The 13,347-nt window shown below is 30.9% G+C and overlaps 1 protein-coding gene across 1 annotated transcript; it reads left to right on the top strand.

Annotated features, from left to right (window-relative positions):
• The first annotated feature begins 719 nt into the window (after positions 1-719).
• LOC123654809 lies at positions 720-11,180 on the top strand. Its single transcript, XM_045590694.1, has 2 exons — positions 720-893; positions 9,022-11,180. The coding sequence occupies exons 1-2, from the start codon at positions 720-722 to the stop codon at positions 10,876-10,878; spliced, it is 2,031 nt and encodes a 676-aa protein (XP_045446650.1). The 3' UTR covers positions 10,879-11,180.
• Positions 11,181-13,347: the final 2,167 nt, after the last annotated feature.

The following is a 13,347-nucleotide window of genomic DNA, read 5'->3' as shown; positions in this document are numbered from 1 at the left end:
TGTAACATCCAACTGCCGAGCATATACCTCTTTCTCCATATAGGAGAAGGATGGAAATCTACCACGCTACTCCACTGCGAGTCGGTGGATATGATGTTAGCATAAGTAACAATCGCTATCAGGTATTTATGACAACAACCGGGACCAACGGCTTAATATTATGTTCTCCGAATCACGATGGGGAGACCCACAAGGACAGACATTCAAACCAGAAAGAAGTATTGGTACAAACACAAATATTTAACTTGTACAACTAAAAAACCGTTGGTTTTGGTGACTGCACGCAATAGTACAACATTATAGTAGTATTTACAACAACATTAAAAAAAAACTAATCTCTAATATCTTCATCATTTATATATTTATTTAGTTCTACTTTAATTTCGGAAAAAAGGAAAAAGTATTACATATATATACTTGATATTAGCTTAAACATTCAAAATTTGTGTTTAAGTGTAATAACTTTTAATAGTAAACGTATATTACAGTATTTAATTTAAAAAAATAAATAAATAAAAAACTATCGATATCCACCAAGAAATATGTAAAAGTCAATATCCATCCTTACGTCATAACTCTCAGAGAAAAAACAACAGTCAACGCTCACAAAGAATCCGTCGCATTTTTCAGTACGGACGCGAGCGATGCGCGTGTTTTAGTCGCGGCTAGAACAAACAAATAACTCGGAGCATTATTAGTGATGTGAACTAAACGACACGATGTCGACAGAGGGGTCAGACAGCGTCACCAGCTCCCAGATCAGGCGCTTCGGTTTATACAGGACTATCGATGCGAAAACCGAGGAGTTCCTCCGGCTGTCGAGGAAGCGTCAAATGAAGCAGGGATGCGCGTGCGCAGCCATTTCCACAACGATCACCGTTACCATTGTAGTTGTGAGTATTTTATAAAAATCTAGTGAAAGTTTATATTTATATTTGTTTAATTAATTTATTATAATAACTATGGTAATTTAAATGGAAGGTTGTGTACTTGTTATTCATTTATAATTAGTGAAATTCGAATTTAATTGTTCTTTTTTGTTATACGTTTCGTATTTATGTATTTTTAACCGTTTCACCGTCTCTATTAATAGTGTTTTCATTAGTTTGTAATTTTTATTAAAAGTATGAAGTTACAATATAAATTATAATTTTAATAAAAATATTTAGTAACTATATGTCATGTCCGTGATTAACTTTTTAAATTAGATTTGTGAAACTATTAATAATAATACTGTTTTGTATATATTTATTTGTAACTTTTTTTTTACTTTTCGCAATTCGTATTATTATTTTTGTTTTAGAAATCCTGTTTTAAGAAAGTTTGCTATAAGTTGTAAATAATTTGTTACACAATATAACAATTTGAAATTTCAACTTGTTATTTTTTAGAAAAAATACCAAATATTACGTCTATAGGCGTCTAAAACCGCAATGTACGCTTTGTATAATAAATTTTTCCACATTATTGAAGAAAAATATTTAAGATTTAATTCTAATGATTAATTGATTAAAAAGCGCTAATTAGTTTGTTAACAGTCAGAACAGTCCATCATTAACCAGATTTGTTAGATTGCCTTTAAAATCGAAAGTCAATCTGTCAAAATAAATATAATTTTTTGCTCGCAAAACGAAAAAAAGATCGACTTCAATTACATCGAAAAGTAATACAACGTAGGTAACGAAAAATAGCCAAGTAAATATATAAGCGATTCAAAAAGTTCCTATCAGATCTCAATCAAACTTAAACGGGAATTAGTGACAAGCGCTGGCTTTCAAATAAAAAAAGAATCAGCAAATGAAGTCTACCTAGTAAGAAGTTATGAGGTAACATACATAGAAAAAAAAATTAAACACAATGCAGTCGAATTGAGAACCTCTTTCTTTTTTGAAGTCGGTTAAAAAGTGTTTTCAGGATTGAGTCTTTAAAAAAAAGTCAAATAAGTTACGCTTCAGCCTGTATGTCCCACTGCTGGGCATAGGTTTCTTTTCCCGACGTAGGCGAAGGATCAGAGCTTAATCCACCACGCTGCTCTAGTGCGGGTATATTTCTGTATTTCCCTACTATGAGTAACGATCGCTATCAGATGTACACAAGGTGTACATGATAACAACCAGGACAACGGCTTAACGTGTTCTCCGAAGCACGGCGAGGAGACCCACAAGCACTGCACAAACACCCAGACCACGGCAAGCATCTGTATAGCCAATACAAAAGTTTGTCACGTGTGAGGATCGACCCCCAAACGCCAGCGCAACAGCTACAAACCAGTGCTTCGACCGTTGCACCACGACAGCGTAATTGGTAAATAAGGTACACAAGTAGAAAAACACTTTACAAACGAAATAATATTAATTTTGTCATCAGATTGTATTAACCTATTATTATTAATAGTTTTAATTTTTAATTATCCCCAATAATGCATATTAATTAAATTTTAATCGATTATTTTTTCTACAGGCTACGTGGATCATGTTCTCAATTAATTACTTGTAGATGTCAATTAATGTCAGTTTTTTATTTTGTTTGATAACAAACACAATCCCTTTTCTTCTAAATCTTCGATGCGACAAAGCCAGCCCTGACGTCACCAACCCGCCTGCCCAGCGTGGTGACTATGGGCAAAACACATGAGTTCACGCTATTTTTGGCGTAAACTCGTGGAGGTCTATGTCCAGTAGTGGACTGTATAGGCTGTAATGATGATAATGATGAAAAAACACAATTGAGTATAAGTATAGATATCAGCTGACATATAACTAACATACGACTATGCATCGCTCGGCCTGTAATATCCCACAGATACAGGCCTCTTTCTCCATGTAGGATAAGGGTTGATCATGAAACTGTATAAAGTATTCCACCCACAAATGCAAATATAATTTCGTGCCTACGTGTGTGGAATTCAAAGCAATTTTATTATGTCAACAATAATTATAAAACTCGCACATTCAATCTTCCTGTTGTTTATAAACATGTAACGTGTTTGTATTTTCTCTTGTCGCATTGTATTATGAGAGTTTTTCTTGCAACAAATAAACAGTGTTAAATTGGCCTTGACAAAATTGCCTATTTTTTGTTAAATTATGGTTAGAATTACATTTTATGAAAGTTTAAGCGCTCATTGATATTTAAAACAGTTTACGATGAAACGTATTGACTATATTTAATTTGTAATATATTATGTTATTAATACTTTTTAAATGTGATATTATCAATTTTGATAACTGTTTTTTTTTTATTTCAGCTAGAAAATGTTACGGTTACTTACGTTCTTTTTTCAATTATAAGTTTTAAGCTTTGATATACTGAACTTAAAGTGACTCTTAAATTAAATAAAAATTTTTTTGTGGATTTCATATGTAAATGAAAGATAAATTTTATAAGTAAATTATTCGATGTGGACGTTAATAATTGTGTTTGCCCCCAAACTACATCATACCTTCATCATACTATTACATCAACAAGTAATTGGTACAACGTAGTTACAGGAACAAATACTCAAATAAATACGCGTTATCAAAGATCACTTATAAAGTCGTAATCAAACCTATATCAAATTTAAATAGAGCCAAAAAACAAGCATCATCTTTCGATTAAAAAAAGAATCATCGAAATCGGTACACCTAGTAAAAAGTTATGAGATATACAACGTAGGTCGGCGAAAAAATAGTCAAGTAAATATGCATTATAAGATATAGCTCAAAATTTCAATTGAACCACATAATAAGCAATGCTTTTTTTTTTTAAAAGAATTATCAACGTCGGTCCACCCAGTAAGAAGTTCTGAGGTAACATAAATAAAAAAATACAGTCAAATTGTGAACCTTCTCATTTTTTGGAAGTCGGTTAAAAAGTCAATATTTTCAATTATTACGTTTTGATTCGTTAGCACTCCGTTGTAATTTTTATATCAAAAAACCTGTGCCCGTGACTTCATCCGCGTGGAATTTAACAAAAAAGTTATTATTCAGTTCGCAGAGTTATAAAATAAATAAATTTCTATAATAAAAGTAGCTTAAGTTACTCCTTACTATATTACAGCTAAAGACATAAAAAAAGGAAATGTACGATAAACAACCAATCAATAAATCAGAAACTTTTAGAAATTCGATTATATTTTTCTTAGTCTAACGTAATAAAAATTTAAATTATTTCTAAAAAACCGTAATTAGTTTCGGTAAAAACCGGTCCTCATAACCGGAAGTCACTAATTAACCAAAGCTAGTGATGCACGACACGCCTAAAATGCTTCTAAATTTGAAAACATTGTTTAAAATTTAGTTTATTACTACTGTATTATTTCTATCGAGATGTCCGATACCGTAGCACTGTCAGGATAAAAAGTAACCGTTATTCTAATACTCCAGCTATCTTATCTTCTCGAGTTTCATTAAAATCAGTTGAAGAGTTTTTACGCAGAAGAGTAACAAAACTTTCGTATTTATTATATTAGTAGGATTTCATTTTATAAGGAATTAAAATTTATAGCCAGCGAGGAGATGGAACGGCTAGATGTGAGATCGTAATTAATAAATGCATAAAATTCAACTTTCATCTAACAGACGACGGTATGGCGATACGTCACGACTGTCAATACGATTATCGTTATAATAATCGCATTCAATTAACATATCCATATACGATTATATACGATTATACTTCTCGATAGCAATTAGATTTCTATCGATGTCATGCTAAGTTGCTATCGCTGTACAGTCGATGACTTCGCGTATAATTTTATAATGGTTTGTTTGTGCCAACAAAAAAAAAAATAGTTAAATACCCATTATTACGTATAACATAAAAAGCATTCGTTAAATCTCGGTTAAATTTTAAATGGACCACACGACAAGCACAAGCTTTTGATTAAAATAAAAGAATTATAAAAATCAATACACCAAGTAAAAGCTTGTGAAGTCACACACGTTAAAAAAATACAGTCGAAATGAGAACCTTTTTTAAAGTCAGACAAAAACAGACGTAAAAACATTGAATTAAAAGGAAACCGTAACTCAAATAATAATAATTACCTGAATTGCAATTTCAATTGTAAAATTGAGTCTCTGTCCGTAAATAATTTTATCAGTATTTATTAAAATAACTGTCTGGCTTCTGGCTGGCTGGGCACCAGACGTTCCGAAGTCAGTCCGGGTAAAGACCTGTAAGCTTATGACAGGGTTATCCTCGCCAAGGGAACTTCGCTCTCGGGATTAAGATTTTTAGCGCGATGGGCCGAGGCGGTAAATATAATAAATATACTATTGCCCTGCGAAACTTATTAATTGATTTTGACTTATTAAAATGACAATTACAATCTAGATTAGATCAAATTAAAATTTCTAAAATTACTGTCATATAATTATGTATGTTTTGGGTAAGGCTTTAATACTGGTAAAGAGTAAATATTGTCGAAAGTAGGGTCATAAAGTTTGAATTATAATATTTGTAAAATTACCGTCGACCCTATTACATGTGGAGAATGCGTATTCACATAATAATGATGCAACATAATAATACAATCATAATTAATTTAATTACATAATTATTTATAGTTAAATAAATATAACTAATAGTAAATAGATGTTTATATTTCTCTATAATTACCTACTAACGAATATTCGTTTTATCATAATCCATTAATATAATTACTTTCCATTACTTTAGTCTTTATTTTTTTTTTGTTTTTTTTTTTTCAAATTCTTCGAAAGAAACTTATTTAAAAGTGTTCATCAAAATTTTAGTATTCTTTTTTATATTTGTGGAGTTCGCGCAGTGGTAACAGTACAGGCTGATGCGTATTTCGTTGCGGTTCGATGCTCGCTCATAACAAATTTGTTTTGATCATACTTATTTTTGTCTTGATCTGTGTTTGATGAACTCTAAAAAAAGGATAATGTGCTAATTATAAGTGACTACACATTTTTTTTTTTCATTTCTAAGTCCCTTCTCTGGGTTTAATAAAAGTAATATTAAATAAGTGTTTTTATGTTATTCCAAATGTGTACTAATTGTGCTAACCTGCACAAGAAAAGAAAGGTAAGTCTGTATGTGTTAATATATACTTTAATTTTGTAAATAAAATTTAACGCAGCTAAATAGACTTGTTATATAACTTGGTGTTGTGTAATATCGTAAGCTATATGGTTTCTCGTAATATCAATTATTGTAAATAATTATTATGGTCATTCATGAAGTTAAATTATTAATAGTTATTATTTATGATAGTAGATGTTAATTAAGTTTATAGAGATGGTTACATACATTTCCATAGATATAGAAGTGATTCCATGCGATAAAAATTTAAAGATTATTTTTTTTTTGTTTTTTTTTTTTTTTTAATTATCGACTACTTTGGGTAAAAAGAAAGATCGAAGGAAGTCTTTGAAATTATGTTATTAATTTATGTTTATGCCGAGATGTATCACGTATGCTTAGATCAAAAAGAAGTGGTATGCCTACTTGCAGATTACGTTATTATATCAAGTATATGTAGCATCTTACGCTTTTGAATACGTTTAGCTTAAGAGTCAATATTTTTTTATATAACTAAGTCGCTAAACATGAGTACGGCTGATGATGGCGATTACCGTAGCTTATTGACGTCCGCAACACTAGAATGCGCATTGCCGATCCTACCCCCAATTCCCCCCAGGAGCTCTGGTCGCCTTACTCACCAACAGGAACATAGCACTGCTTGAAAATAGTATTATGTAGCTGTGTCTGTAAGGTACTTCCCCAATCGGGCTGCTCCATTTTTTGAGCAGGGAATTTCCTGCTGTGCCCTACCTCATTATGTACCTACTGTACGTTTTTACAAAATTTACGTTTTTTTTATAATGAATCGATGAGATGTTTATATGTTTGTGTGTCTTAGGTTAGAAATAATTGTCAGTAGAATAGTAAAATGGTATTTTTAGGACTGCTTAGGGGTCTTATTTTCATAATTATGGAAATTATTAAAATGATACCCGGTACATTTAAAAAATAAAATAAAATGTTTTTTCTTTTCAGTGCGTCATCCTGATATACGAGTACACATTGATCTCAGGAACTAATTCGAGAACCACTTTGACACCAAAATGGCTTAATCTAATGAACAACAGCATCAACAATCTCCCCTTCGAGGTCAAATTAGATAAAGGAAAAATAGGTCTCGATCCTGCTACAATTAAAATTCTCCCACTAATATTGAAAACTTTAAAAAAGAATAAATATTTCTATGAAGAAACTTCGAGTCATGATCCATTACCAGATAAAAGGGAACCGACAGATCAGATGTATTACAAAAACGTATTTTCAGATACTAGAAATTGGATGAAAGTTCCAACGTCAAGACTTTATACTATAGAATACAAAACTTCGCCCATAGTTTATTTCAAAAACCCAACAAGAAATATAGATTACTTCAAGAAAGTGAGAAAGATTAGAGACTATCAGAGAATAATGAATTATGTTGATAAAATGATAAGCGAGAAAGTTACATTAGGATCTACTGTACCAATGAATAAATATTTTTACGATATACACAAAAACTCAATGATACCGGAATATACTACTCCAATGACGAAAAGTAAAGACTCTAGAATAAAAACATTAAAAGAAAGCACTAAAAAACAAAAAATAGAAATCTCAAATGAAAAAAATCGCTGTAGTTGTCCGAAGAAAATGAACGAGCTTTTAAGTAAACTAATAACAAACTTACAAAAATTATTACCTAATTTTACAAAATCATTAAATAAATCAAATGTGACAAAACCATGCAAGCATTCAAATTATGAATTAACTACAAAATCACCACTAACAATAACTTCAAAACCATTATTGGAATTTATTACGAAGTCCTATAGTTCTACAGCACTGAATGTAGAAACAACTACAAAACCTTACACGACACAAAGTACAACAACCAATTTACCTGAAATAGATTACACACTGAACGCTATCGTGGCTTTGCTTCACCCTATTATACAGAAAAAAGATGCAAGTAATAACTTATTTTCATTAAATACTACTACGACTAAAAACTATATAGAAGCAACTGATGAAAATTTAGAAAATACTACAGACCCTATTAGAAACACGAGTGATGCAATTTCTCCTGTTACTGTAAGAGATTATATTTTAAGTAGTCATTTAAAAGAGCCAACGAAAAGTTTTCTTAACTATCCAAAAGAATACGAAGATTATGTTGAAACTACTCCTGTTTACATTAATAATGTAAATACACAAAATAATGATATAATGATAAATACAAAAGGGCAAGAGTTGAATGAAATTAAAAGTCAGAAAAGGTTTTCTAACACCAATCATAATAAAGAGTATTACAATGTAAAGAAAGAAGTAGAAATTGATTTAGGATCAACTATAACTACTACAGATATCTATAGCGAAGATGACCCTTGGAAATTGCATCAACAATCTTCCAGTACTGAAACAGCTATAACAAGCATTTTTACTATGACTAAGGATTTAAGAGAAGATTCCTTAAAGGAAAGAGCAGTAACTCGAAGTAATAAAATTGAAAAATCGGTTAAAACAGAAGACATAACTTTAGAAGAAGAATTAGAAAAAACCTCTGATGAAACAGTAGAAGAAAATATAAAAAACCTTGAGAATATAATAAAAGCACTGAACAGTACTGACACGAACAACAAAACAACAACTGAAGCATCTAACTTATACGAATGGGAACTAATAAATATTGAAGATAATTATAAAAACGATATATTTACAAATTCAATGATACCTAATGATAGATCCAGTTATTTAGAAATACAACGTAATGATTGGAAACCGGATGACAATCAAGATTATGATAATAACATTAATCAATATTTATTTGAATAAATTAATTTTATATAATTTCTTAAAATTATTAACCGTATTATTCTAATAAATATAACATACACTCAGTCTTTTATTCCTACATTATTGTAATTGGATAAGCTGTCTTAAACTTAAAGTTCAAATCTAATACTAATACGTGTTGATGCTAAAAATGTCTTTTTTATGTTTCAGATAGTTCTACTAATCTACGAGTATATGATTGCTGTAGAAACGGGTTTTGTACAGGAAAGAAAAGATTTCAATATATCTAGATATTTAAAAAAAGATCTCCCAATAGCGGACAGACTGGACAGAAATTATTTTGGTTTCGATCAAGATTACTTTGAAAGAATGCCACTTCTTATCAATGCTTTGCAAGAAGTCAGCCACACCGAAACAGAAACTCGTACTCGTAGTCCGAGAAGAAAATTGTTTTCGAAAAAAAACTCTGTAAAGACTCGAACTACAACCCCTGTAAATAAATTTATAAGAAAAACTAGTCCCAGACCTTTTATAATTGAATATAGAAGTCCATATCCAACGCCTTTTACAAAAGCAGACGCGAAACCGAGAAATTGGTACGAAGAATACCGTAACGCTCAGAGATTAAAAAACCTCCAAAATATAGTGAAATATTTAGAAAAGACCTTAAATGCAAAATTTGGGGATATTTATCTGCCATCTAGTTCTCAAATAACATTTTCAGAAATGTACTTAGGCTCTTTTGAAAACAAAAATGCTGATGCTAAACTAAGTCAAGAATCACGTACTCCAAAATATGAAGGAAAATTAAATCATCAGTCCGACCCTTTGTATTTTTATAAACCAAATAGTCCAGGAGAAATAAATTTGCTAGCTGATGGCTTCAGATTCGCTCCAACGTTCCATACAAGACTTAATAATGAACAAAATAGACAAACGAAACATTCAGAAAAATCGAAACCAAGCTGCAAGAATATCGAATGTATTATCGCTAGTAAAAAATTTATTAAAATCGATAAGCTTGTAAATTCTGAAGAAGTGACTAATACAGTTCCACCAAAATTTAATAATAAACTAAATCAGGTGCACTGGATACCTGTCAATAGAGATCAAAGTACAGAAAGTACACATCATAAATTTAATTCGGATGAAATTTATATAACAACATCAAAACCTGTTTTTCAATTCAGAAAAAAGACTACAATACCCGGTAAACGATTTTCTTACAGAAGTAGAAAGAGACCAACATATTCGAAAGGAAGGTATACAAACAAATATATATCGTCATCTTTCAATGATGATTATGCGACAATACAAAACTATAATTCTTACACCACGACAAAGAATTTCGACAATGAGATACCAGTGACGCACAACAATAACAACTTTGATACAACCACGACTGGTACAATTGTTAACCCAACTTTAGGAAACATACATCCTATTATTTATCCACAGTTAAACTATTCAAATATTGAAGATTACCATCTGGGAAGTTCAGGTGTGATTCCTGTTGAATATCGACAACCAGCCATATATCCTATAGTTACACCCATAGTACCTTCAACTGATCTTTTAATTCCTACAGTAGCTACGACTACTAATCCACCAGAGATCATTAAATTTAGTCCAGAAGACGCTAAAGTACCAGATCATTACTATAATGTACAAAGGTCAGATGTACAGGAAGTAACAGAAAGCGATATTAACTATCCAGACAGTACTGAAGTCATAAACAATGAAAATGAATCAAATACACTTGTGGTAAAATTAAGAAACATGGTTGAATCGACTTCGAGAGGAACAGACTTCAGAGAAGTAACAACAGATATTGTTGAATCGGAGAACGAAGAAGATGCGCATACAACGATATCAACATATGTTCCTCAAATAAATGGACATTATCGACACATAAAAAATAAAAATTTAAAAATACTGTTGCAAGAAAATTCGGAAAAGTATAGAAAAAAGCGAATCGAGAGCTTAACGACACGAAATCCGACATACGTTCCCATGTACGTGGAAATACGAAGAAGCAGAAACCGTACAGATAGTGACCACAATTGAGGCAAAATAATAAAAAAATAGGTGCAGAAATATTTTCGACGACCCACCGATTTTATTTTTATTCTGTAACATTTTTGCTAACGAAAATATTCTGTTTGTTGTTGTTTCTTTTTGGAGTTGACTTTAATCGCTAAAATCAGTTCAATACTTACAGTAAACCTTAAAGTTTTGAAGATACGTGTAAATCGCGGAAATCGGAATAGGTCTCTTATTTCTGCGGTGCCAAAATTATAAAAAAAAAAATCTAACTTACCTACCAGTTTGGTCACTCACGAAAATATATAAATAATTAGAATTTTAAATCTAGTTTTATTTTATTTCTTTCTATATATATTTATATACAAGTTAATATTCTACTGAACGAATCAATTGTGTTTGTTTGCAAACGAAAAAAACCGACTCCAATAGGTACAACGTAGGTAGACGAAAAACAAGTCAAGTAAATACGCGTTTTCAAAGATTACTCAAAAAGTAGTCACGAGGTCTCGATCCAATTGAAATGGATCAAATGAAATGGATCTCGATCAAAATTACACGCATTGATAGATATAATTCGAAAAGTACTTGTTAGATCTCAATTAAATTTAAATAGGAATAGGACAACATGACACGTACCACCTTTCGATGAAAAAAAATCATCGAAAAAAAATACAATCGAATTGAGAACCTCCTTTTTTTGGAAGTCGGTTGATAAAGTAAATTAAATCGTGAAAATCGTTAACAATATGGTTTGCATAATTGATATTTGAAAGCATGTTGCGACATCTAGGAGAACATAGTAAAACTAAATACAGAGACGAAATATATTCAATCAAATTGGTATCACAGTTTAGTAGTTTCTACATAGATGGCAGCACTGATTCAATGTACTACTATAGCGAGTACGAAATCATATTCTTGTATTTTGTTTTGACCTTTTTAATTTAAAAAAATAATAATAAATTTAAGCAAAGATACCAAAGATATATCATAAAAGTTATGACTGCAACCGATTATTTTGATTATATCGAACTATTTATCGCACATGTTGGCTATTTTCTGCCTCTATTAGATATAAAATATTTTATACTTTCCGCGAATTGCCTAACAATAAACTAATACAATGTTAATTATTATACACTACATAAAATATATACTTTATATTTATTGTATAATAATACTAATAATAATACTAATAATAGACGTAGGTATCTGATTTCTAATGATCTAATAGCGTGAAAAAAAAATATATGGTCTGTCTGATTGTAACTTACCGTAGCCTAGAAAAACCTGAAATACCAAGAACACCGCAAGAGCGTTGCTGACTCAACCCTTGATCTCTTCATGATATCTGACTTACCTACTCATCAACGTAATAAGGTTGTATTATTCGGCTCTAGGTACTGACGATAGCATCTCCGTTAACTTAGAGGATCCACAGGTAATTACTCTCTCCAGGGACACATCACATCACTACTCAAAAGCAGCATTATTTATCTGTGATTTTCTGTAAGAATGAGACATTTCCCCAGTCGAATTGCTCAAAAATTTGAATTACGGATAACGAGATCTAATCTTCCAAGACATAGTCCAGATCCTACGATGTCGAGATTACATTAAAAAAAAAAAAAAAAAAAAAACAGAAACATATTTAAAACGAAAGCAATGCATATAATATTATTATACTACTTTTTTTGTACACATAATTTCTTAAATTTATTTTTTTGCTCAACAAAATTTTGAATATGTAGTAGGTACCTTGTGAAAATTATTTTTTTATTATTTGACGATAATGACACGAGTGGGACTTTAATACAATAAGTAACTTACTTGACTTGAGACTTTAATAATGTTGATATCAGATTCATAAAATGTTTGATAAGTTCTCTTGACATTTTCAAATTTCAATAGTCAATTAGCTTGTTATATCCCAATTTGTTGCTATTATTACAAGAAGCAATAATAATACGTATTCCGATGGTTGCGGGTTCGATTCCCGTTTACAAAAAATACTTTTATTAGTAGGTACCTACAAATATTTGAGTCCAATACGCATCGTTTTCAACTGTGGTACGTCTGTGGTTGTCAAGGTGTTCTAATTTAGCAAGGCGATCAGATGGAACTATCATGTTTATTAGATGTAGGAAATAAAAAATAATTAACAACAACAATAAAATGTATTTTTATGCAATATGGTTAAAAAAGCTTATAAAAAGTTACATTCAGAAAGCTACTTATCTACTACCACAAAGATATTAATTATTGTAAAAAGCTAAAAATAATTACGAAAAAAAAACGTAACACTTTTGCACAAACAAACAAACACAAAGAGAGCAAGAAAATGTGTGCTCGCACTTCTCTCTCTTGCTCCGTTCGCCTCACTCGATCACACTTTTCGTAACGCTCTCGCCACGCATTCACCAGCTTACTCCCCAAGTCAAGCGCGCGTAAAGAAGTTTTACTTAAAAAAAAATAAGAAACTAAATAAAA

The sequence above is a fragment of the Melitaea cinxia genome, chromosome 6 (genome assembly GCF_905220565.1).
Source record: "Melitaea cinxia chromosome 6, ilMelCinx1.1, whole genome shotgun sequence".
In the NCBI taxonomy this organism is placed as follows: Eukaryota; Metazoa; Arthropoda; class Insecta; order Lepidoptera; family Nymphalidae; genus Melitaea; species Melitaea cinxia.
This window is presented reverse-complemented; position numbering and strand designations above follow the sequence as displayed.